General features: G+C 43.1%; 2 protein-coding genes across 4 annotated transcripts in view; both read left to right on the top strand.

The window, feature by feature from the left end:
* LOC308281741 (translation initiation factor IF-2, mitochondrial-like) overlaps positions 1-17,134 on the top strand; it is a 53,910-nt gene extending 36,776 nt beyond the window's left edge. For all 3 annotated transcript variants that reach the window (XM_080722024.1, XM_080722025.1, XM_080722026.1), the window contains 5 exons: positions 8,008-8,189; positions 10,176-10,387; positions 10,775-10,939; positions 13,723-13,863; positions 14,660-17,134. In XM_080722024.1, coding sequence (XP_080578150.1) covers positions 8,008-8,189; positions 10,176-10,387; positions 10,775-10,939; positions 13,723-13,863; positions 14,660-14,832 — 873 coding nt within the window. In that variant the 3' untranslated portion in view covers positions 14,833-17,134. The remainder of the gene's footprint in view (positions 1-8,007; positions 8,190-10,175; positions 10,388-10,774; positions 10,940-13,722; positions 13,864-14,659) is intronic.
* Positions 17,135-19,784: 2,650 nt separating this feature from the next.
* Positions 19,785-25,245, top strand: part of LOC308282438 (uncharacterized protein) — a gene marked incomplete at its 5' end in the record, with an annotated part of 12,857 nt that continues 7,396 nt past the window's right edge. Inside the window, 3 exons of the mRNA XM_080722783.1 lie at positions 19,785-19,938; positions 22,723-22,797; positions 23,689-23,781. Coding sequence (XP_080578909.1) covers positions 19,785-19,938; positions 22,723-22,797; positions 23,689-23,781 — 322 coding nt within the window. The remainder of the gene's footprint in view (positions 19,939-22,722; positions 22,798-23,688; positions 23,782-25,245) is intronic.

Consider the following 25,245-nt stretch of genomic DNA (forward strand, 5'->3'; position numbering starts at 1 on the left):
TGTCTCTGCAGCACAGGGCCAGGGAGGTGGTGGAGTGGAGGTGTTATACAGAGTTATGTTGCTATAATAACTTGTCTCCAGCACAGGGCCAGGGAGGTGGTGGAGTGGAGGTGTTACACAGAGTTATGTTGCTATAATAACTTGTCTCTGCAGCACAGAGCCAGGGAGGTGGTGGAGTGGAGGTGTTATACAGAGTTATGTTGCTATAATAACTTGTCTCTGCAGCACAGAGCCAGGGAGGTGGTGGAGTGGAGGTGTTATACAGAGTTATGTTATGCTATAATAACTTGTCTCTGCAGCACAGAGCCAGGGAGGTGGTAGAGTGGAGGTGTTATACAGAGTTATGTTGCTATAATAACTTGTCTCTGCAGCACAGAGCCAGGGAGGTGGTGGAGTGGAGGTGTTACACAGAGTTATGTTGCTATAATAACTTGTCTCTGCAGCACAAGGCCAGGGAGGTGGTGGAGTGGAGGTGTTATACAGAGTTATGTTATGCTATAATAACATGTCTCTGCAGCACAGAGCCAGGGAGGTGGTAGAGTGGAGGTGTTACACAGAGTTATGTTGCTATAATAACTTGTCTCCAGCATAGAGCCAGGGAGGTGGTAGAGTGGAGGTGTTACACAGAGTTATGTTGCTATAATAACTTGTCTCTGCAGCACAGGGCCAGGGAGGTGGTGGAGTGGAGGTGTTACACAGAGTTATGTTGCTATAATAACTTGTCTCCAGCATAGAGCCAGGGAGGTGGTAGAGTGGAGGTGTTACACAGAGTTATGTTGCTATAATAACTTGTCTCTGCAGCACAGAGCCAGGGAGGTGGTGGAGTGGAGGTGTTATACAGAGTTATGTTGCTATAATAACTTGTCTCCAGCACAGGGCCAGGGAGGTGGTGGAGTGGAGGTGTTACACAGAGTTATGTTGCTATAATAACTTGTCTCTGCAGCACAGAGCCAGGGAGGTGGTGGAGTGGAGGTGTTATACAGAGTTATGTTGCTATAATAACTTGTCTCTGCAGCACAGAGCCAGGGAGGTGGTGGAGTGGAGGTGTTATACAGAGTTATGTTATGCTATAATAACTTGTCTCTGCAGCACAGAGCCAGGGAGGTGGTAGAGTGGAGGTGTTATACAGAGTTATGTTGCTATAATAACTTGTCTCTGCAGCACAGAGCCAGGGAGGTGGTGGAGTGGAGGTGTTATACAGAGTTATGTTATGCTATAATAACTTGTCTCTGCAGCACAGAGCCAGGGAGGTGGTGGAGTGGAGGTGTTATACAGAGTTATGTTGCTATAATAACTTGTCTCTGCAGCACAGAGCCAGGGAGGTGGTGGAGTGGAGGTGTTATACAGAGTTATGTTATGCTATAATAACTTGTCTCTGCAGCACAGAGCCAGGGAGGTGGTAGAGTGGAGGTGTTATACAGAGTTATGTTGCTATAATAACTTGTCTCTGCAGCACAGAGCCAGGGAGGTGGTAGAGTGGAGGTGTTACACAGAGTTATGTTGCTATAATAACTTGTCTCCAGCATAGAGCCAGGGAGGTGGTAGAGTGGAGGTGTTACACAGAGTTATGTTGCTATAATAACATGTCTCTGCAGCACAGAGCCAGGGAGGTGGTGGAGTGGAGGTGTTATACAGAGTTATGTTGCTATAATAACTTGTCTCTGCAGCACAGGGCCAGGGAGGTGGTGGAGTGGAGGTGTTACACAGAGTTATGTTGCTATAATAACTTGTCTCCAGCATAGAGCCAGGGAGGTGGTAGAGTGGAGGTGTTACACAGAGTTATGTTGCTATAATAACTTGTCTCTGCAGCACAGAGCCAGGGAGGTGGTGGAGTGGAGGTGTTATACAGAGTTATGTTGCTATAATAACTTGTCTCTGCAGCACAGAGCCAGGGAGGTGGTGGAGTGGAGGTGTTATACAGAGTTATGTTATGCTATAATAACTTGTCTCTGCAGCACAGAGCCAGGGAGGTGGTAGAGTGGAGGTGTTATACAGAGTTATGTTGCTATAATAACTTGTCTCTGCAGCACAGAGCCAGGGAGGTGGTGGAGTGGAGGTGTTATACAGAGTTATGTTATGCTATAATAACTTGTCTCTGCAGCACAGAGCCAGGGAGGTGGTGGAGTGGAGGTGTTATACAGAGTTATGTTGCTATAATAACTTGTCTCTGCAGCACAGAGCCAGGGAGGTGGTGGAGTGGAGGTGTTATACAGAGTTATGTTATGCTATAATAACTTGTCTCTGCAGCACAGAGCCAGGGAGGTGGTAGAGTGGAGGTGTTATACAGAGTTATGTTGCTATAATAACTTGTCTCTGCAGCACAGAGCCAGGGAGGTGGTGGAGTGGAGGTGTTATACAGAGTTATGTTATGCTATAATAACTTGTCTCTGCAGCACAGGGCCAGGGAGGTGGTGGAGTGGAGGTGTTACACAGAGTTATGTTGCTATAATAACTTGTCTCTGCAGCACAGAGCCAGGGAGGTGGTGGAGTGGAGGTGTTATACAGAGTTATGTTGCTATAATAACTTGTCTCTGCAGCACAGAGCCAGGGAGGTGGTGGAGTGGAGGTGTTATACAGAGTTATGTTGCTATAATAACTTGTCTCTGCAGCACAGAGCCAGGGAGGTGGTGGAGTGGAGGTGTTATACAGAGTTATGTTGCTATAATAACTTGTCTCTGCAGCACAGAGCCAGGGAGGTGGTGGAGTGGAGGTGTTATACAGAGTTATGTTATGCTATATTAACTTGTCTCCAGCACAGGGCCAGGGAGGTGGTGGAGTGGAGGTGTTACACAGAGTTAAGTTGCTATAATAACTCGTCTCTCTGCAGCACAGGGCCAGGGAGGTGGTAGAGTGGAGGTGTTACACAGAGTTATGTTGCTATAATAACTTGTCTCTGCAGCACAGAGCCAGGGAGGTGGTGGAGTGGAGGTGTTACACAGAGTTATGTTGCTATAATAACTTGTCTCTGCAGCACAGAGCCAGGGAGGTGGTGGAGTGGAGGTGTTATACAGAGTTATGTTGCTATAATAACTTGTCTCTGCAGCACAGAGCCAGGGAGGTGGTGGAGTGGAGGTGTTATACAGAGTTATGTTGCTATAATAACTTGTCTCTGCAGCACAGGGCCAGGGAGGTGGTGGAGTGGAGGTGTTATACAGAGTTATGTTGCTATAATAACTTGTCTCTGCAGCACAGAGCCAGGGAGGTGGTGGAGTGGAGGTGTTATACAGAGTTATGTTGCTATAATAACTTGTCTCTGCAGCACAGAGCCAGGGAGGTGGTAGAGTGGAGGTGTTATACAGAGTTATGTTGCTATAATAACTTGTCTCTGCAGCACAGAGCCAGGGAGGTGGTGGAGTGGAGGTGTTATACAGAGTTATGTTATGCTATAATAACATGTCTCCAGCACAAGGCCAGGGAGGTGGTAGAGTGGAGGTGTTACACAGAGTTATGTTATGCTATAATAACATGTCTCCAGCACAAGGCCAGGGAGGTGGTGGAGTGGAGGTGTTATACAGAGTTATGTTATGCTATAATAACATGTCTCCAGCACAAGGCCAGAGAGGTGGTAGAGTGGAGGTGTTATACAGAGTTATGTTATGCTATAATAACATGTCTCCAGCACAGAGCCAGGGAGGTGGTGGAGTGGAGGTGTTACACAGAGTTATGTTATGCTATAATAACATGTCTCCAGCACAAGGCCAGGGAGGTGGTGGAGTGGAGGTGTTACACAGAGTTATGTTATGCTATAATAACATGTCTCCAGCACAAGGCCAGGGAGGTGGTGGAGTGGAGGTGTTATACAAAGTTATGTTATGCTATAATAACTTGTCTCCAGCACAAGGCCAGAGAGGTGGTGGAGTGGAGGTGTTACACAGAGTTATGTTGCTATAATAACTTGTCTCTGCAGCACAAGGCCAGGGAGGTGGTGGAGTGGAGGTGTTATACAGAGTTATGTTATGCTATAATAACATGTCTCTGCAGCACAGAGCCAGGGAGGTGGTAGAGTGGAGGTGTTACACAGAGTTATGTTGCTATAATAACTTGTCTCCAGCATAGAGCCAGGGAGGTGGTAGAGTGGAGGTGTTACACAGAGTTATGTTGCTATAATAACTTGTCTCTGCAGCACAGGGCCAGGGAGGTGGTGGAGTGGAGGTGTTACACAGAGTTATGTTGCTATAATAACTTGTCTCCAGCATAGAGCCAGGGAGGTGGTAGAGTGGAGGTGTTACACAGAGTTATGTTGCTATAATAACTTGTCTCTGCAGCACAGAGCCAGGGAGGTGGTGGAGTGGAGGTGTTATACAGAGTTATGTTGCTATAATAACTTGTCTCCAGCACAGGGCCAGGGAGGTGGTGGAGTGGAGGTGTTACACAGAGTTATGTTGCTATAATAACTTGTCTCTGCAGCACAGAGCCAGGGAGGTGGTGGAGTGGAGGTGTTATACAGAGTTATGTTGCTATAATAACTTGTCTCCAGCACAGGGCCAGGGAGGTGGTGGAGTGGAGGTGTTACACAGAGTTATGTTGCTATAATAACTTGTCTCTGCAGCACAGAGCCAGGGAGGTGGTAGAGTGGAGGTGTTATACAGAGTTATGTTGCTATAATAACTTGTCTCTGCAGCACAGAGCCAGGGAGGTGGTGGAGTGGAGGTGTTATACAGAGTTATGTTGCTATAATAACTTGTCTCTGCAGCACAGAGCCAGGGAGGTGGTGGAGTGGAGGTGTTATACAGAGTTATGTTATGCTATAATAACTTGTCTCTGCAGCACAGAGCCAGGGAGGTGGTAGAGTGGAGGTGTTATACAGAGTTATGTTGCTATAATAACTTGTCTCTGCAGCACAGAGCCAGGGAGGTGGTGGAGTGGAGGTGTTATACAGAGTTATGTTATGCTATAATAACTTGTCTCTGCAGCACAGAGCCAGGGAGGTGGTGGAGTGGAGGTGTTATACAGAGTTATGTTGCTATAATAACTTGTCTCTGCAGCACAGAGCCAGGGAGGTGGTGGAGTGGAGGTGTTATACAGAGTTATGTTATGCTATAATAACTTGTCTCTGCAGCACAGAGCCAGGGAGGTGGTAGAGTGGAGGTGTTATACAGAGTTATGTTGCTATAATAACTTGTCTCTGCAGCACAGAGCCAGGGAGGTGGTGGAGTGGAGGTGTTATACAGAGTTATGTTATGCTATAATAACTTGTCTCTGCAGCACAGGGCCAGGGAGGTGGTGGAGTGGAGGTGTTACACAGAGTTATGTTGCTATAATAACTTGTCTCTGCAGCACAGAGCCAGGGAGGTGGTGGAGTGGAGGTGTTATACAGAGTTATGTTGCTATAATAACTTGTCTCTGCAGCACAGAGCCAGGGAGGTGGTGGAGTGGAGGTGTTATACAGAGTTATGTTGCTATAATAACTTGTCTCTGCAGCACAGAGCCAGGGAGGTGGTGGAGTGGAGGTGTTATACAGAGTTATGTTGCTATAATAACTTGTCTCTGCAGCACAGAGCCAGGGAGGTGGTGGAGTGGAGGTGTTATACAGAGTTATGTTATGCTATATTAACTTGTCTCCAGCACAGGGCCAGGGAGGTGGTGGAGTGGAGGTGTTACACAGAGTTAAGTTGCTATAATAACTCGTCTCTCTGCAGCACAGGGCCAGGGAGGTGGTAGAGTGGAGGTGTTACACAGAGTTATGTTGCTATAATAACTTGTCTCTGCAGCACAGAGCCAGGGAGGTGGTGGAGTGGAGGTGTTACACAGAGTTATGTTGCTATAATAACTTGTCTCTGCAGCACAGAGCCAGGGAGGTGGTGGAGTGGAGGTGTTATACAGAGTTATGTTGCTATAATAACTTGTCTCTGCAGCACAGAGCCAGGGAGGTGGTGGAGTGGAGGTGTTATACAGAGTTATGTTGCTATAATAACTTGTCTCTGCAGCACAGGGCCAGGGAGGTGGTGGAGTGGAGGTGTTATACAGAGTTATGTTGCTATAATAACTTGTCTCTGCAGCACAGAGCCAGGGAGGTGGTGGAGTGGAGGTGTTATACAGAGTTATGTTATGCTATAATAACATGTCTCCAGCACAGGGCCAGGGAGGTGGTGGAGTGGAGGTGTTATACAGAGTTATGTTGCTATAATAACTTGTCTCTGCAGCACAGAGCCAGGGAGGTGGTGGAGTGGAGGTGTTATACAGAGTTATGTTATGCTATAATAACATGTCTCCAGCACAGAGCCAGGGAGGTGGTGGAGTGGAGGTGTTATGCAGAGTTATGTTGCTATAATAACTTGTCTCTGCAGCACAGAGCCAGGGAGGTGGTGGAGTGGAGGTGTTACACTGAGTTATGTTGCTATAATAACTTGTCTCTGCAGCACAGAGCCAGAGAGGTGGTAGAGTGGAGGTGTTACACAGAGTTATGTTGCTATAATAACTTGTCTCTGCAGCACAGAGCCAGGGAGGTGGTGGAGTGGAGGTGTTATACAGAGTTATGTTGCTATAATAACTTGTCTCCAGCACAGGGCCAGGGAGGTGGTGGAGTGGAGGTGTTACACAGAGTTATGTTGCTATAATAACTTGTCTCTGCAGCACAGAGCCAGGGAGGTGGTGGAGTGGAGGTGTTATACAGAGTTATGTTGCTATAATAACTTGTCTCTGCAGCACAGGACCAGGGAGGTGGTGGAGTGGAGGTGTTATACAGAGTTATGTTGCTATAATAACATGTCTCCAGCACAGGGCCAGGGAGGTGGTAGAGTGGAGGTGTTACACAGAGTTATGTTGCTATAATAACTTGTCTCTGCAGCACAGAGCCAGGGAGGTGGTGGAGTGGAGGTGTTATACAGAGTTATGTTGCTATAATAACTTGTCTCCAGCACAGGGCCAGGGAGGTGGTGGAGTGGAGGTGTTACACAGAGTTATGTTGCTATAATAACTTGTCTCTGCAGCACAGAGCCAGGGAGGTGGTGGAGTGGAGGTGTTATACAGAGTTATGTTGCTATAATAACTTGTCTCTGCAGCACAGAGCCAGGGAGGTGGTGGAGTGGAGGTGTTATACAGAGTTATGTTATGCTATAATAACTTGTCTCTGCAGCACAGGGCCAGGGAGGTGGTGGAGTGGAGGTGTTATACAGAGTTATGTTGCTATAATAACTTGTCTCTGCAGCACAGAGCCAGGGAGGTGGTGGAGTGGAGGTGTTATACAGAGTTATGTTGCTATATTAACTTGTCTCCAGCACAGGGCCAGGGAGGTGGTGGAGTGGAGGTGTTATACAGAGTTATGTTGCTATAATAACATGTCTCTGCAGCACAGAGCCAGGGAGGTGGTAGAGTGGAGGTGTTATACAGAGTTATGTTATGCTATAATAACATGTCTCTGCAGCACAGGGCCAGGGAGGTGGTGGAGTGGAGGTGTTACACAGAGTTATGTTATGCTATAATAACATGTCTCTGCAGCACAGGGCCAGGGAGGTGGTGGAGTGGAGGTGTTACACAGAGTTATGTTATGCTATAATAACATGTCTCTGCAGCACAGGGCCAGGGAGGTGGTGGAGTGGAGGTGTTATACAGAGTTATGTTGCTATAATAACTTGTCTCTGCAGCACAGAGCCAGGGAGGTGGTGGAGTGGAGGTGTTATACAGAGTTATGTTGCTATATTAACTTGTCTCCAGCACAGGGCCAGGGAGGTGGTGGAGTGGAGGTGTTATACAGAGTTATGTTGCTATAATAACATGTCTCTGCAGCACAGAGCCAGGGAGGTGGTAGAGTGGAGGTGTTATACAGAGTTATGTTGCTATAATAACATGTCTCCAGCACAGAGCCAGGGAGGTGGTGGAGTGGAGGTGTTACACAGAGTTATGTTGCTATAATAACATGTCTCCAGCACAGAGCCAGGGAGGTGGTGGAGTGGAGGTGTTACACAGAGTTATGTTGCTATAATAACTTGTCTCTGCAGCACAGGGCCAGGGAGGTGGTAGAGTGGAGGTGTTACACAGAGTTATGTTGCTATAATAACATGTCTCCAGCACAGGGCCAGGGAGGTGGTGGAGTGGAGGTGCTATGCAGAAGAGCAGGCCAGGCTCCAGGAGGAGGTGCAGGTCATCGAGGAGAGGCAGAAGGAGCACCAGGAGGAGCACCGTCGCCAGCGGGAGGCGCTGTCTCACCTGAGCTGGAGGCAGAGGAAGGCAGCGCTCTATCGCTCCAACAGGTAACACAGGGTTCCCACAGTCATGAAATTCCTGGAAAGATTTTGAAATTAGATTTTTCCAGTACTGGAAAAGTTTTGGAATTGATCAAGGGTCCTGGAAGGTCCTGGAAAAAAATAGCTATGCATTGTCTTTGGTTATTGTCTTTCACTCTGTACATAGTCTGCTCTTTTTCCCCTCTACACCAAAGCTCTTTGCCAAAAATAGCTACCCAGCGTCCCAGTGAGAGGACGTCTAAATGCTAACATTATAAAGTGTAAACCAGTGAGAGGACGTCTAAATGCTAACATTATAAAGTGTAAACCAGTGAAAGGACGTCTAAATGCTAACATTATAAAGTGTAAACCAGTGAGAGGACGTCTAAATGCTAACATTATAAAGTGTAAACCAGTGAAAGGACGTCTAAATGCTAACATTATAAAGTGTAAACCAGTGAGAGGACGTCTAAATGCTAACATTATAAAGTGTAAACCAGTGAGAGGACGTCTAAATGCTAACATTATAAAGTGTAAACCAGTGAGAAGACGTCTAAATGCTAACATTATAAAGTGTAAACCAGTGAGAAGACGTCTAAATGCTAACATTATAAAGTGTAAACCAGTGAGAAGACGTCTAAATGCTAACATTATAAAGTGTAAACCAGTGAGAGGACGTCTAAATGCTAACATTATAAAGTGTAAACCAGTGAGAGGACGTCTAAATGCTAACATTATAAAGTGTAAACCAGTGAGAGGACGTCTAAATGCTAACATTATAAAGTGTAAACCAGTGAGAAGGACGTCTAAATGCTAACATTATAAAGTGTAAACCAGTGAGAGGACGTCTAAATGCTAACATTATAAAGTGTAAACCAGTGAGAGGACGTCTAAATGCTAACATTATAAAGTGTAAACCAGTGAGAGGACGTCTAAATGCTAACATTATAAAGTGTAAACCAGTGACAGGACGTCTAAATGCTAACATTATAAAGTGTAAACCAGTGAGAGGACGTCTAAATGCTAACATTATAAAGTGTAAACCAGTGAGAAGACGTCTAAATGCTAACATTATAAAGTGTAAACCAGTGAGAGGACGTCTAAATGCTAACATTATAAAGTGTAAACCAGTGAGAGGACGTCTAAATGCTAACATTATAAAGTGTAAACCAGTGAGAAGACGTCTAAATGCTAACATTATAAAGTGTAAACCAGTGAGAGGACGTCTAAATGCTAACATTATAAAGTGTAAACCAGTGAGAGGACGTCTAAATGCTAACATTATAAAGTGTAAACCAGTGAGAAGACGTCTAAATGCTAACATTATAAAGTGTAAACCAGTGAGAGGACGTCTAAATGCTAACATTATAAAGTGTAAACCAGTGAGAGGACGTCTAAATGCTAACATTATAAAGTGTAAACCAGTGAGAAGACGTCTAAATGCTAACATTATAAAGTGTAAACCAGTGAGAGGATGTCTAAATGCTAACATTATAAAGTGTAAACCAGTGAGAGGACGTCTAAATGCTAACATTATAAAGTGTAAACCAGTGAGAAGACGTCTAAATGCTAACATTATAAAGTGTAAACCAGTGAGAGGACGTCTAAATGCTAACATTATAAAGTGTAAACCAGTGAGAAGACGTCTAAATGCTAACATTATAAAGTGTAAACCAGTGAGAGGACGTCTAAATGCTAACATTATAAAGTGTAAACCAGTGAGAGGACGTCTAAATGCTAACATTATAAAGTGTAAACCAGTGAGAGGACGTCTAAATGCTAACATTATAAAGTGTAAACCAGTGAGAGGACGTCTAAATGCTAACATTATAAAGTGTAAACCAGTGAGAGGACGTCTAAATGCTAACATTATAAAGTGTAAACCAGTGAGAGGACGTCTAAATGCTAACATTATAAAGTGTAAACCAGTGAGAGGACGTCTAAATGCTAACATTATAAAGTGTAAACCAGTGAGAAGACGTCTAAATGCTAACATTATAAACGGTTCCTCAGGCAGCAGTTCACCCAGCGGCCCAGTGAGAGGACGTCCAATCAGGAGCTCAGCCTGCCGCTCATCATCAAAGGAGACGTTGACGGCTCAGTGGAGACCCTGCTCAACATCCTGGACAGCTACGAGGGGCGGGGCCAGTGTCACATGGAGCTGCTGCACTTTGGCATCGGCGACGTCTCCGAGAACGACGTCAACATGGCCGCCACCTTCTCAGGTAACCGTCCGTCCGAGCTCCTGACACCTTCACGTGACCTGTTACTGTACGAGTCGTGTCACTGCGTGGTGACCCCGGAACGCTTTCACCCCAAAACACACTCACGTGTTTGGCATGGATAAGGCCAACGTTGGCGGAGATATGAGTTGGGGCCAAAAGTGTGACTTGACGGACAGACGGACAGACAGACAGCCGGTGGAGCTTTTCATAGTAACTTGCGACCTGACGGTCACAACAATATCATCAGCAATATAAAACACTATATTTACAAAGTAGAAAGTGGAGGGGGAGGGGGGGGGGGGGGGGGGGGGTGTACATGGACGTGTTTATATTTCATTATCATAATTAATGGATGAATGAATGAAGTGTTTATTTTTAACCCTTCAGGCTCCATCTATGGCTTCAACGTGTCCATCAACAAGCAGGTGCAGCAGCTGGCGCTGAAGAAGAACGTTGAGGTGAAACTTCACAACGTCATTTATAAACTGATCGACGACATGAAGAGCCAGCTGAGCAGCATACTGCCCCCGGTGGTCAGCGAGAATATCCTGGGTACATAGTACACCTTTATTACAACATAGTACACCTTTATTACAACATAGTACACCTTTATTACAAGATAGTACACCTTTATTATACATATTACACCTTTATTATAAATATTACACCTTTATTACAACATAGTACACCTTTATTATAAATATGACACCTTTATTACAACATATTACACCTTTATTACAACATAGTACACCTTTATTACAACATATTACACCTTTATTATAAATATGACACCTTTATTACAACATATTACAACTTTATTACAACATATTACACCTTTATTACAACATAGTACACCTTTATTACAACATATTACACCTTTATTACAACATATTACACCTTTATTATAAATATGACACCTTTATTACAACATATTACACCTTTATTACAACATAGTACACCTTTATTACAACATAGTACACCTTTATTACAACATATTACACCTTTATTACAACATAGTACACCTTTATTATAAATATTACACCTTTATTACAACATAGTACACCTTTATTACAACATAGTACACCTTTATTACAACAGTACACCTTTATTATAAATATTACACCTTTATTATAAATATTACACCTTTATTACAACATATTACACCTGTATTATACATATTACACCTTTATTATAAATATTACACCTTTATTACAACATAGTACACCTTTATTACAACATATTACACCTTTATTAAAACATTACACCTTTATTATAACTATTACACCTTTATTACAACATATTACACCTTTATTATAAATATTACACCTTTATTACAACATATTACACCTTTATTATAAATATTACACGTTTATTACAACATATTACACCTTTACACCACTCCTTTTTAACAGAATGGAACAGAGCCTTCATCAGTATCATTGGTAACACTGACTCTGTCTGAGCAGAATGGAACATAGCCTTCATTAGTATCATTGGTAACACTGACTCTGTTTGAGCAGAATGGAACAGAGCCTTCATCAGTATCATTGGTAACACTGACTCTGTTTGAGCAGAATGGAACAGAGCCTTCATTATAGTATCATTGGTAACACTGACTCTGTTTGAGCAGAATGGAACAGAGCCTTCATTAGTATCATTGGTAACACTGACTCTGTTTGAGCAGAATGGAACAGAGCCTTCATCAGTATCATTGGTAACACTGACTCTGTTTGAGCAGAATGGAACAGAGCCTTCATTAGTATCATTGGTAACACTGACTCTGTTTGAGCAGAATGGAACAGAGCCTTCATCAGTATCATTGGTAACACTGACTCTGTTTGAGCAGAATGGAACAGAGCCTTCATTATAGTATCATTGGTAACACTGACTCTGTTTGAGCAGAATGGAACAGAGCCTTCATCAGTATCATTGGTAACACTGACTCTGTTTGAGCAGAATGGAACAGAGCCTTCATTATAGTATCATTGGTAACACTGACTGTTTGAGCAGAATGGAACAGAGCCTTCATTAGTATCATTGGTAACACTGACTCTGTTTGAGCAGAATGGAACAGAGCCTTCATCAGTATCATTGGTAACACTGACTCTGTTTGAGCAGAATGGAACAAAGCCTTCCTCAGTATCATTGGTAACACTGACTCTGTTTGAGCAGAATGGAACAGAGCCTTCATCAGTATCATTGGTAACACTGACTCTGTTTGAGCAGAATGGAACAGAGCCTTCATTAGTATCATTGTTAACACTGACTCTGTTTGAGCAGAATGGAACAGAGCCTTCATCAGTATCATTGGTAACACTGACTCTGTTTGAGCAGAATGGAACAAAGCCTTCATCAGTATCATTGGTAACACTGACTCTGTTTGAGCAGAATGGAACAGAGCCTTCATCAGTATCATTGGTAACACTGACTCTGTTTGAGCAGAATGGAACAAAGCCTTCATTAGTATCATTGGTAACACTGACTCTGTTTGAGCAGAATGGAACAGAGCCTTCATTAGTATCATTGTTAACACTGACTCTGTTTGAGCAGAATGGAACAGAGCCTTCATTAGTATCATTGGTAACACTGACTCTGTTTGAGCAGAATGGAACAGAGCCTTCATCAGTATCATTGGTAACACTGACTCTGTTTGAGCAGAATGGAACACAGCCTTCATTAGTATCATTGGTAACACTGACCAGGCATGTGCACACATAGACATCAAAGGGGGCTTGAGCCCCTGCCCTTTTATCCGTCTGTAAAAGGTGCCTTCTCCAGACCATGAATGCAGTTTTTACTATGGTGAAAGAAATGCAAATGCCTTCTTTCCTTGCATGCCATACCTGAAGGCAGCATTCAAGAGAATTGCCTTGTCCAAACTCTCCTGAACTTGAATGCATCTTATGTTGAAAGAATTGCCCTCTCTGTGTAGAAATCCATGCCGTTACGCCACAAATCCAGTAGTGACTTCATTAAGCTCAGTTCAGGTTCTATGGTGTAATGTTTAGCATTTTTAGGATTTTGATTATGCTTAGTTCACTGTGGCATCAAGCACCGGAAATAGCCGACCTCCAAGCTCACAACGCGTCGCAGCTTGGAGGTCTGCTATTTTAGATATTTTCCCCTTTGAATCATGTTTATTGTCATGATTCCTCACCAGCCGGGGTGGCTTTGTCAGAGGCTTAAAAGACGTTTAAATAAATACGTTATGAAATGTCTATGGATGAAATGCATGGGGGAAAACGCTTCCAACACCGGAGTGAGGGTGGGCGAGGCTTAAACTGTGATGCTCTTTTCTTCTACTAAAGAGCTGCTGTTCTTGTGTGGTCCACCAGGGGAGGCGTCGGTGCTGGCCATGTTCGAGGTGACCGTGGGGAAGAAGAAGGTTGTGGTGGCAGGATGTCGCGTCCAGAAAGGACTTCTGGACCGGAAGATGAACTTCAGGATGATCAGAGGAAGAGATGTGCTCTGGGAGGGTAGGTTGGAGTTCCTCAGGGCTCTGTTCTAGAAAGATGAACTTCAGTAGATGAAGTCTGCCTACCAGTGACCTCATCGGTAGACAGGTTTGCTCATTTCAAACAAGGGTCCCTATTTTCGTCTAAGCAAAACCCTAAACCCGATCTACATCGACACGTTGTGAGCTTGTAGATCAGCCCGGGGGCCAAATGTGGCCCGATGACAATTGTATATGGCCCTCAGCTTCATTCCTAAATTGTATTATAAACGGCCCGTCAGCACCGTCAAAGAACAATATTTTATAGTATAATAATTTGCCAGGATTCCTTGTTCCCGGTTTTTCGTAATCCTTAAAGGGTATATTTTAAGATTCTGCCAGGTAACAGGCTGAAATATCGTCCCATTGAGTTCATTTTTAATGATTTCTTGCACCTACCCATTCACTTACTTTACCCCCCCCCCCCCCCTAAAAAAATCCACCCTATGCGTGTGGACCCACCTTTGCTACTAGACTACTATTTCTGATGGATTTAGTTTTATTTTTTACCTTGCATGTCTGGTTACATTTGGTAATGTGAGTTATTTGTGTTTTGTTCAGAGCACACACCTGACAAAAGACCATTGATATTAAATATTGATGATAGTTAAATCAAATATTGTAATTGCGATGCATATGTATGTGACTTCATTTTCTATCGTGGCCCCCTTTGAAAAAGGTTTGGACACCCCTGCCCTATAGGCAACCACACTAACTACCGGTACTTGGAATCCTCTTGATGAGTAAAGTAAATGTACTCTATTACTTGTGTTGGTTAGGCTCCCTGGCGGCGCTGAAGCATCACAAAGACGACGTCCAATCAGTGAAGAGCGGGATGGAGTGTGGCCTCTCCGTCGACGACGATGACATCACCTTCACGCCCGGCGACGTCATCGTCTGCTACGAGCCAATAGAAACGCCGCAGAAGATCACATGGGACCCGGGCTTCTGATGACGTCATTGTCTAATGAGATCGCCGTTATTCCTCGCATTTTGTAATTAAAGGGACAGTTAAATAATAGTAGTGTGCGAAGAAAACTCTATCTCCCATGAACCTTTAGGAGATGGCGTCATCAGGAAGTGAATATCCTCTGATGCCTTGTTCGGCAGTAAAAACGGCTTTATCTCTGGACTCTATCTCCAGATCACGTTGAACGTCGAGAAACGACGGACAGTCGCGGTGACAACTCTTTATTTTCCGTGTGAAAGAAAACATGCTGATCGATATTACAACACAGTGAATCTCCACAACATGGATACGATCGTGGCTTCTGTGTGTCGTCAAAATAAGTCAATGGAAAACCCCTGGCAGAAGTTATCTAAATAATTATATATATTCTGCAACAGAGAGTAGCGCATGCTTTCCGCGAGGGTGAAAATACACAGATCTCAGATCCTGAGAAATGTATGTGACCAAATATGACAGATTGGCAAATATCAACAGCAATGTATACAAAGAACGATTAATTCTATATGTATATATATAAAAAGCACCCAATGTGTTAAAGTACCTAAAGTGATATGAACGGTCGTTCATTCACGCTTGATTGTCAAACGTCTGACATCCGTGAACGGCGCTCGCCGGGCCGTTCGCACAGCGGTCTGCAGTCGTCCGTCCTCTCGTCTTTGTTTGCATTCACATGCTCTATGCGGCACCCAGCTGCAGACTCGCAGACCTTGTGAGCATTGATATGTGAGCGGTGCTGTCTGCAGCTGGGTGCTTCTCTTCACATGAAGCGCTGTGTGTGAATCTCCTCTCCCCCTCGTTATGTCTCCCAAGTAAAGCCTGACTATTATTTGGCGTAAGACGAAAATAGCTGATCTGCAAGCTCACAACGTGTCGCATCCACTATTCAGCTATTTTCAACCAAGTGGAAACATGCACATGTGCGCTACGGTTAGAAACTTCTGCCTTCACAATAAGGGTGCAGGAAGACTGGGCACTGGGCACTTAAACATTGCAAATCGGTTAGATTTCTGAAAATTGTTTTAAGTGTGGAACACTTATTTCGTTAAGCGTCCCACGAAGCTTGGCCAATGAATGATGAGACGGGACATACGTACACACAGACAGACAGATGTAGGTACAATGCAAGTCAGTAGCCATGTTTCCATAAACTTATTCGAATTAGGGAAGCGAATTATCAGAAATGCGTATTAAGACAAAGCGAATTTAGCCCGTTTCCATTTGCGGGTGTCATTCGAATAAGCGACGGTCGCATGGGTTGATCGGGCAGATTTTTTAGACCGAACCGAGACGTGAGAACTGCACGTCTGACTGCTGTGTCTCGATCGCTGCACAGCGCACACTCATCCTGCAAGTTTCAGCGTCCTCTGGAATCTGCATAACGCGGCGCGGAGACGCGGATGCGAGCTGCTGTGAGTTTGTAGATTGGCCACTTTTGGCACGCAACACTGTGTGATGAGGAAGGGTTAGCCACGGATGGCTTGACTCCGGGGATGGCTTCCTCCCGTGAAAACGGGAGGAATTTACACACGGTCCGTGTCACTCCGTGTGTAACAAACAACCGTTTTGTTAATTGGGCTATACAATGGACGTTAAGCGGCAGGGGAAAGTGTTAAGTTGGAGGACGATATGGACCAGAACGTCATAATGTATTCGCATTTATTGTCTGACCCGTTTCCATTCACAAATGCGCATTTAGTTTATTCAATAAAGCCTCAAAATCCACCTCCTCCAAGCAGATTTTTTTTTTTGCGGATAATGAAAGTTTATTCGCATTTTGAAGTGTTTCCATAAAAATATTTTGCGAATAAGCCGGAAATGCGCATTTAGAGGCTTTATGGAAACACCACTAATGAGGAGCATATTTTAAATCAGTGTTTCTCAAACTTTCAAATGTCAAGGTCTCCCCTTAACTCTGACAGTTTACATTTGTACACTGTCAGAGTTACAGACTTGTAAGGGTCAATTTAGACCCCATAAAGGAACCCACAGAGTCCCTGGAATCCACTTTGAGAACCACTGTTTTAAATGATCAATTTCTGGTCAATGGGGAACAGATTTCTTTTCACTTTTCACTTTCGTTGTTCCATCATGGCCACTCATCCCAAACCTCTCTCTAAGTGCTCTCGCCATTTAAGTACTGAAAGTAAAGGTACTCTCTTTGCAGGATGTCCCATTTCACAAGTTAACAAAAGTATAAAAATGCTTTGAAAATAGCAGATCTACAAGCTCAGGGTGCGCCACGGCTCTGAGCTTCATAACCACGTGTGTCCTCTGCTTGGAAATCCTGAAATGCCTCCTGACGTCTCATTCATGTTGAGATTATCATAAAGAATGTTATACTGTAAAATGTTTATTTAATTTATTGCAATAAAATAAAGCATTCATTCTTTTATCAACTGTGTGTGTGTGTGTGTGTGTGTGTGTGTGTGTGTGTGTGTGTGTGTGTGTGTGTCCTTTTACAGAAGTCAAATTTTGTCCAAATATGGTTCTCAATCTTTTCAATTTTAAAAGCTGGTTTGCATAGAGAATACATTGAATTACCAAGCAAACAATTAGCTTGGCTTTTCTGTATGTGAATGAGGCATAAAACACATGAACTAGGCATCCCCGAAACAATAATCATATTTGAAAATAATCACAAATAAATATTACATTTAGTTTGACTGTTCCATAGATAAATATTACATTTAGTTTGACTGTTCCATAGATAAATATTACATGTAGTTTGACTGTTCCATAGATAAATATTACATTTAGTTTGACTGTTCCATAGATAAATATTACATTTAGTTTGACTGTTCCATAGATAAATATTGTGAAAATAGCAGATCCACCATCTCACGGCAGGTCACAATGTGATGTGTTGTGCTATTCTCAACAGCTAAAGTGCACACACTTTGAATACGCAAACCGGACACAAAGTAAAGTATATTTTTTTTCTATAAAAAATCTTTTCACATTAAATATGTTATACTGTTTAACAGTGGTGTAAAGTAACCAAGTACATTTCTTTACTGGAGTAGGCTATTTTAAAATGTCAGTAATTGCCAGACCCAGGGGGTCGGCCTACAAAAGGCTTTGTCGGTCTGTCGGTCTGTCGGTCGGTCGCTCATCTGCCCCTCCCTTCCCTTGCTCGGCTGATTGCCTTGAGTGCCGTCACCTGTACAGGACCAGCTGAGTTGAGTTGGCTGACGAGCTGCTGACACTATAAATTCCTCAGCCCATCTACAAGCTCAGAAACATTTCCAGCTGCTCAGCCTATACAATCCTGTGTGTTCATGTGTTAGTTCAGTGCCATACTAGTGAAAACAGCCGATCTACAAGCTCTGTGCCTTAAGGATCCCACGAGCTATACCAGCTGGAGTCTTGCACTCCTGCCAGCGTCACGCTTGCCGGACAGGTCAAAGGAGAGAGGCCAGACTAAGATTGATCCACCCCCCCCCCCCCCCCCCCCCCCCCCTTCCTTGCATTCTGATTTTCATTGCGGGTCTGGCAGAACCAGGTGACCTGGTCTAGTTTTACTTCTACTCCACTACATCTCAGAGGCAAATATTGTCTTTTTTAGTTACTGTAGATTTAGATTAGATTGTTATTTAACCACTTCAGCCCCATATTTACTTCAGCTATTTGATCAAATCAGACAATTGTGATACATTATGAGCTTGTAGATCTACTATTATCAAGATATTTCTATAAATATATTTTGCAATGCATTTTGAAAACTCCATGAATGGAACATTGTGCATTATAGCTTACTATAATTAATAATATAGGCTACTATAATATACTCAGCCGTGTAAAGTAACTAAGTACTAGTTACTTATAAAACATACCATAAACCACCTTAGCCCTATTTGCCCTATATTTGGAAAATAGCCAATTACAAGCTGATGCGTGTGTTGTGAGCTTGTAGATCTGCTATTTTCAAACATGTTGTGCTTTTTTGGTTGGCCTACTTTAAGTATATTTTAATGCCAATAGGCTGTTGTACTTATACTCAAATACATTTTGAATTCCAGACATGTATATAGTATAATAATATAGGCTAATAGTATTTATTTAGTATTGATAGGCCTACATTTACTTGAGTAAAAGAAATCACACTCGTGTGAACTGAGCGGTGGAGTGTGTGTGTGTGTGTGTGTGTGTGTGTGTGTGTGTGTGTGTGTGTGTGTGTGTGTGTGTGTGTGTGTGTGTGTGTGTGTGTGTGTGTGTGTGTGTGTGTGTGTGTGTGTGTGTGTGTGTGAATGTGAGTCTGAACAACAGCGCCCCTCCCTTAACATGTGTGGTCAGAAAAGGTACTGCAGGCTATATACAGACACGGACGGACGCATACATTACATACATAAGCCTACATACATACATACATACCCACACACACGGCCACGTATAGGAGACGGTGTGACCACCGCTCGAAAATGGAGTAGCCACTGGATTATACTTTTCTCTCCAACAACAACAAAACATTAATTTAATAGTTCTTGACACATTTCACATCCATAAATCTAAATGTAGTCATTCTGAGGCCCATCATTTATGATATTTGAGATTGAAACCAGCCAGTAGGCTACATTAAAACAAAAATGAGAAGGCTGAAAAAAACTATTCTTTTGTGTTTACAAAATATTTTTAATATTTTCAATCAGTTTTTGTCTTGTATGTCATGAACACAACGACAACAGCGCATGCGCAGCGCTCTGGTGGCACTGCGATGACGTCACCCACGCCCAAATGCATTGTGGGATGAAAACAACATGGCGGCGGGCCCTTTGAAAAAACAGCCGAAAACCAAAACAAACAAACCGTTAATAATCTTATAATTAATTAACATCAAACCTTAAAAAACAACAAGGATCGTTGCTGTTTGTTATTGTTCTGTTTGCTGCGTGGTGTGACGTCAGGTTGTAGTTTTACGTCCGCTTGTAGTTCTTAAGATGAGCAGCAGAACCAACAGACTGAGCAGGAGTGGGAGGAGATCTACACACACACAACAACACACACAACAACAACACACACAACAGACACAAACTAAACCAGATACACACCGAGGTCAACAACAGCAGTTTGTAGCTGTGGACTCTACGACAGGTGAGTAGAAATACTCTATTACAAGTCTATACCTGAGTACTTACAGTACTATGATGTGGACTTTTTGATTGAATCTTTCATTATAATGTCTCACAGTAAAAGCACTGTTCATATTCAGTTTTAAACAAGCCTCTAACTCGTTCTCCTGCTACACCATCAACATGTGGAACGCCCTTCCACAAGCCCTAAAGGAGAGCAAATCCCTAGCCTCCTTCAAAATCGGTATGAAAAGTCACCTTCAGGCGGCTGCTACCCGTGACTTGTAAATAGAATAAGCCCCCATGCTCCCCCCACCCTTTTTCTGCCTTTGTATTTGATGTTATGCTCTTGAAACTGATATTATCCTAGATAAAGTACTATGTTCTATCCGTCTGTCTTTCAATGTTATATGAGATACTTAAAGTGTGGTTCCTATGGAAATTAAGCCCCCGCTTTCTAGGATCTTCTTTTAGTTGACCTTGTACCCGTGATTTGTACTGTAATGAAACTGTACTTTTTTCTATTGCAAACTGCTAATACATTCTTCAATCAATCAATCAATCAATCAATCAATCAATCAATCAGATACAAGGTCTACTAATAAGATTGAAACCTGTTTACTTTGGGGTCCTTTGTACTCAAATCATTGAAACCTATGAGCAGAAAATACTCTGTATGAATAGAAATAGGGCCAGGCTCTACTCTATTACAAGTCTATAACTAAGTCCTAAAGTAACAAGAAATAAATAAATATATATGCTAAAATCATCAAAATGCTGCAACTCGTGAGCTTGTAGATCGTCTATTTTCCACTACTTTTGGTTGGGTCATTGATTAATGATTAGCACACCTAAAGTGACTGCACCTTTTGGTTGGGTCATTGATTAGCACACCTAAAGTGACTGCACCTTTCCACAGAACAGTGCAAGAACAGTGTAAACATCTTACAACTGATATTAAAGGAGTAGTTCACCCCAAAATTATTATTTTTTTATTTTATTGATTACTCATACCATGGAGACTTGAATTCAATAATATTTGTTGTTTTTTGTTGCATTCCTAAGACAAAAATGTGATTATAGTAAATTTACCCCCATTGATTCCGGATGGGGACCCAAATGCATGTGGGTCCCTATCCGGAAACAATGGAGGTACATTTATTGTAATCAAAATATTGTCATAGAATGCGACAAAACATGTTTTTGTTTATTGAACTCAAGTCTCCATGGCATGAGTAATCAATAGAAAAAAAGTCATTTTGGGGTTGAACTACTCCTTTAAATAGAAAAATTAGATTTTTTTTTAATTTACAAACAATGGTATTTCTCTTAGCAGAGGTAAGAGGATGAGAATAAGATAGAGGATATGTGGGCACATAGGGACATCTGGGTAATGTAAAGTATAACGTTGACACCAGGGCAGGAATTTCATGAAGGCCATGGCCGTCGTTGCCCCTCAGTTTGGCCTTAATGCCCCTCAAACCAATGGCATGACCTGAGGCCACAGTGGCCTTAATGCCCCTCAAACCAATGACATGACCTGAGACCACAGTGGCCTTAATGCCCCTCAAACCAATGACATGACCTGAGGCCACAGTGGCCTTAATGTCCCTCAAACCAATGGCATGACCTGAGGCCACAGTGGCCTTAATGCCCCTCAAACCAATGGCATGACCTGAGACCACTGTGGCCTTAATGCCCCTCAAACCAATGACATGACCTGAGGCCACAGTGGCCTTAATGTCCCTCAAACCAATGGCATGACCTGAGGCCACAGTGGCCTTAATGCCCCTCAAACCAATGGCATGACCTGAGACCACTGTGGCCTTAATGCCCCTCAAACCAATGACATGACCTGAGGCCACAGTGGCCTTAATGCCCCTCAAACCAATGACATGACCTGAGGCCACAGTGGCCTTAATGCCCCTCAAACCAATGACATGACCTGAGACCACAGTGGCCTTAATGCCCCTCAAACCAATGACATGACCTGAGGCCACAGTGGCCTTAATGTCCCTCAAACCAATGGCATGACCTGAGGCCACAGTGGCCTTAATGCCCCTCAAACCAATGGCATGACCTGAGACCACTGTGGCCTTAATGCCCCTCAAACCAATGACATGACCTGAGGCCACAGTGGCCTTAATGCCCCTCAAACCAATGACATGACCTGAGGCCACAGTGGCCTTAATGCCCCTCAAACCAATGACATGACCTGAGACCACAGTGGCCTTAATGCCCCTCAAACCAATGGCATGACCTGAGACCACAGTGGCCTTAATGCCCTAGCTGACTGCACCACTTTCTCCTCTGTCTCTTTCTTGTCATGTAGACACCATTGTCTTATTGATTCTGAATTAACTCCCCAGAGTCCCCATCACGATTCTTTTTCATGTTGTTTTTTATGGTTATTTTTCAAGTTACTTAACAGTACAACCACCTATAACTACAAGGCAATAAAAACTAAAAGAAAAAGGAGTAACAGACCATTTAGACCAGTGGTCCTCAAAGTGCGGTCCAGGGACTCTCTGGGTTCCTTTTGGGAGGTCTAAATTGGCCCTTACAAGTATGTACCTCTGACAGTGTACAAATTAAACCAAATGGACCCGTTCTGCAATGAATCTCTGTATTAACAATTCAATGTGATTTTTTTTATAAGCTCCCTCAACGATATCTCTGAAAAGGCCTATCATGGAGACATAGTATCGTCTCAACGATATTTATCACCATATCGCCCACCCCTAAGAAATACATAAATCAAACTGGCAATGGGTTAATTAAATGAATGTGTTTCTTTTGACTTCAGATTTTAAGACTCCAACACGAGTGACCAAGTCCCGCTACGGTGGAGGGTTCAACGCCGAGTCCCGCTACGGTGGAGGTAGGGATGGATTCTAATTATCATCGTTGTCATCGTTTAGCGTGATTAAAAAAAATAGTTCTCAATAATCGCATCGCAGAAATCGCACAGATTTCACTTCTATACAAATCGATTTGACAAAAAAATTGCTGATCTGCAAGCTCACCAACACATTGTGAGCTTGTAGATCCTCTATCTTTTGGCTAACATCCCCCCCTTTCCCAGAATAGGGACACAGGGGGTTCAAGTGGTTACAAGAAAAGTGACATTTTAACTTTTAAGCATATTTTGTTTACTGCGATAATTCAGTAGCGAAGTGTGATGTCACTTCCGTGAAATGGCGTGAAATGTCGCCCTCTACGGGGTTCATGCTGGTATTGTTTTGTATTCAAATCGCCATTGGGGAATTTGCGATTACCGCATATAAGAACTGTGTTAAAAATATAAACACACCATGCTCTCGGATTGACCCAAATGGATATGAAGCATCGACTAAGGTGTAAATGTACAGATTTACCCAAAGAGTAACAGCGTTGATTACATTTTCTCTGACAACAGGCTATATCAGATATGAATGAATATCATAAACTATGCAGAATCCCCCCGCTGACAGAAACGCGCACATGGTGTGTTTATTTTTTTAACACAGTTCTTATATGCGGTAATCGCAAATTCCCCAATGGTGATTTGAATACAAAACAATACCAGCATGAACCCCCTAGAGGGCGACATTACGCACAAATGACGACATGGCTTCGTTTCTCTATATCGCTAATCAATTATTTTTTTTGCCACAATAATAACAAAAGTGATTCTGATTGGTTCCTAGGTGGATGTTCAATAATAAGAGTGATTCTGATTGGTTCCTAGGTGGAGGGATCAATAATAAGAGTGATTATGATTGGTTCCTAGGTGGAGGGTTCAACGCCGATTCCCCGTTCAGCGACACAGAGCCTCAGCACGACATCATCTGGGACGCGACGTCTCCTTCTCCCATCAAAACCAGTAAGATCCTTCTAGAACCAATACGATCACTTTAAAACAATAAGATCACTTTAAAACCAGTAAGATCCTTCTAGAACCAACAAGATCACTTTAATCTCCTTCAAAACCTGTAAAATAGCTGTTTCAATGTACGTGTTATTATACTGTTTACTGTATATACTGTATATGCTAGGTTCATTTACTGAGACTCTACGCTGTCTCTCTGCGTTCTATGATCCTATAGTTTACTGAGACACTACACTGTCTCTCTGCATTCTATGATCCTATAGTTTACTGAGACGCTACGCTGTCTCTCTGCATTCTATGATCCTATAGTTTACTGAGACACTACGCTGTCTCTCTGCATTCTATGATCCTATAGTTTACTGAGACGCTACGCTGTCTCTCTGCGTTCTATGATCCTATAGTTTACTGAGACGCTACGCCGTCTCTCTGCATTCTATGATCCTATAGTTTACTGAGACGCTACGCTGTCTCTCTGCATTCTATGATCCTATAGTTTACTGAGACACTACGCTGTCTCTCTGCATTCTATGATCCTATAGTTTACTGAGACGCTACGCTGTCTCTCTGCGTTCTATGATCCTATAGTTTACTGAGACGCTACGCTGTCTCTCTGCGTTCTATGATCCTATAGTGAGACGCTATGCTGTCTCTCTGCGTTCTATGATCCTATAGTTTACTGAGACGCTACGCTGTCTCTCTGCGTTCTATGATCCTATAGTTTACTGAGACGCTACGCTGTCTCTCTGCGTTCTATGATCCTATAGTTTACTGAGACGCTACGCTGTCTCTCTGCATTCTATGATCCTATAGTTTACTGAGGCGCTACAATGTCTCTGCATTCTATGACCCTATAGTTTACTGAGACGCTACGCTGTCTCTGCATTCTATGATCCTATAGTTTACTGAGACGCTACAATGTCTCTGCATTCTATGATCCTATAGTTTACTGAGACGTTACGCTGTCTCTCTGCGTTCTATGATCCTATAGTTTACTGAGACGCTACGCTGTCTCTCTGCGTTCTATGATCCTATAGTTTACTGAGACGCTACGCTGTCTCTGCATTCTATGATCCTACAGTTTACTGAGACGTTACGCTGTCTCTCTGCGTTCTATGATCCTATAGTTTACTGAGACGCTACGCTGTCTCTCTGCATTCTATGATCCTATAGTTTACTGAGACGTTACGCTGTCTCTCTGCGTTCTATGATCCTATAGTTTACTGAGACGCTACGCTGTCTCTCTGCGTTCTATGATCCTATAGTTTACTGAGACGCTACGCTGTCTCTCTGCGTTCTATGATCCTATAGTTTACTGAGACGCTACGCTGTCTCTGCGTTCTATGATCCTATAGTTTACTGAGACGCTACGCTGTCTCTCTGCGTTCTGTGTTTACTTTGTGTATTGCCAGTCACCCTGGACAAAGAGCATATGATAAATGACTACGTTGACTTCACTAC

Source organism: Nannobrachium achirus (genome assembly GCF_963921795.1).
Source record: "Nannobrachium achirus genome assembly, chromosome: 3".
Classification (NCBI taxonomy): Eukaryota; Metazoa; Chordata; class Actinopteri; order Myctophiformes; family Myctophidae; genus Nannobrachium; species Nannobrachium achirus.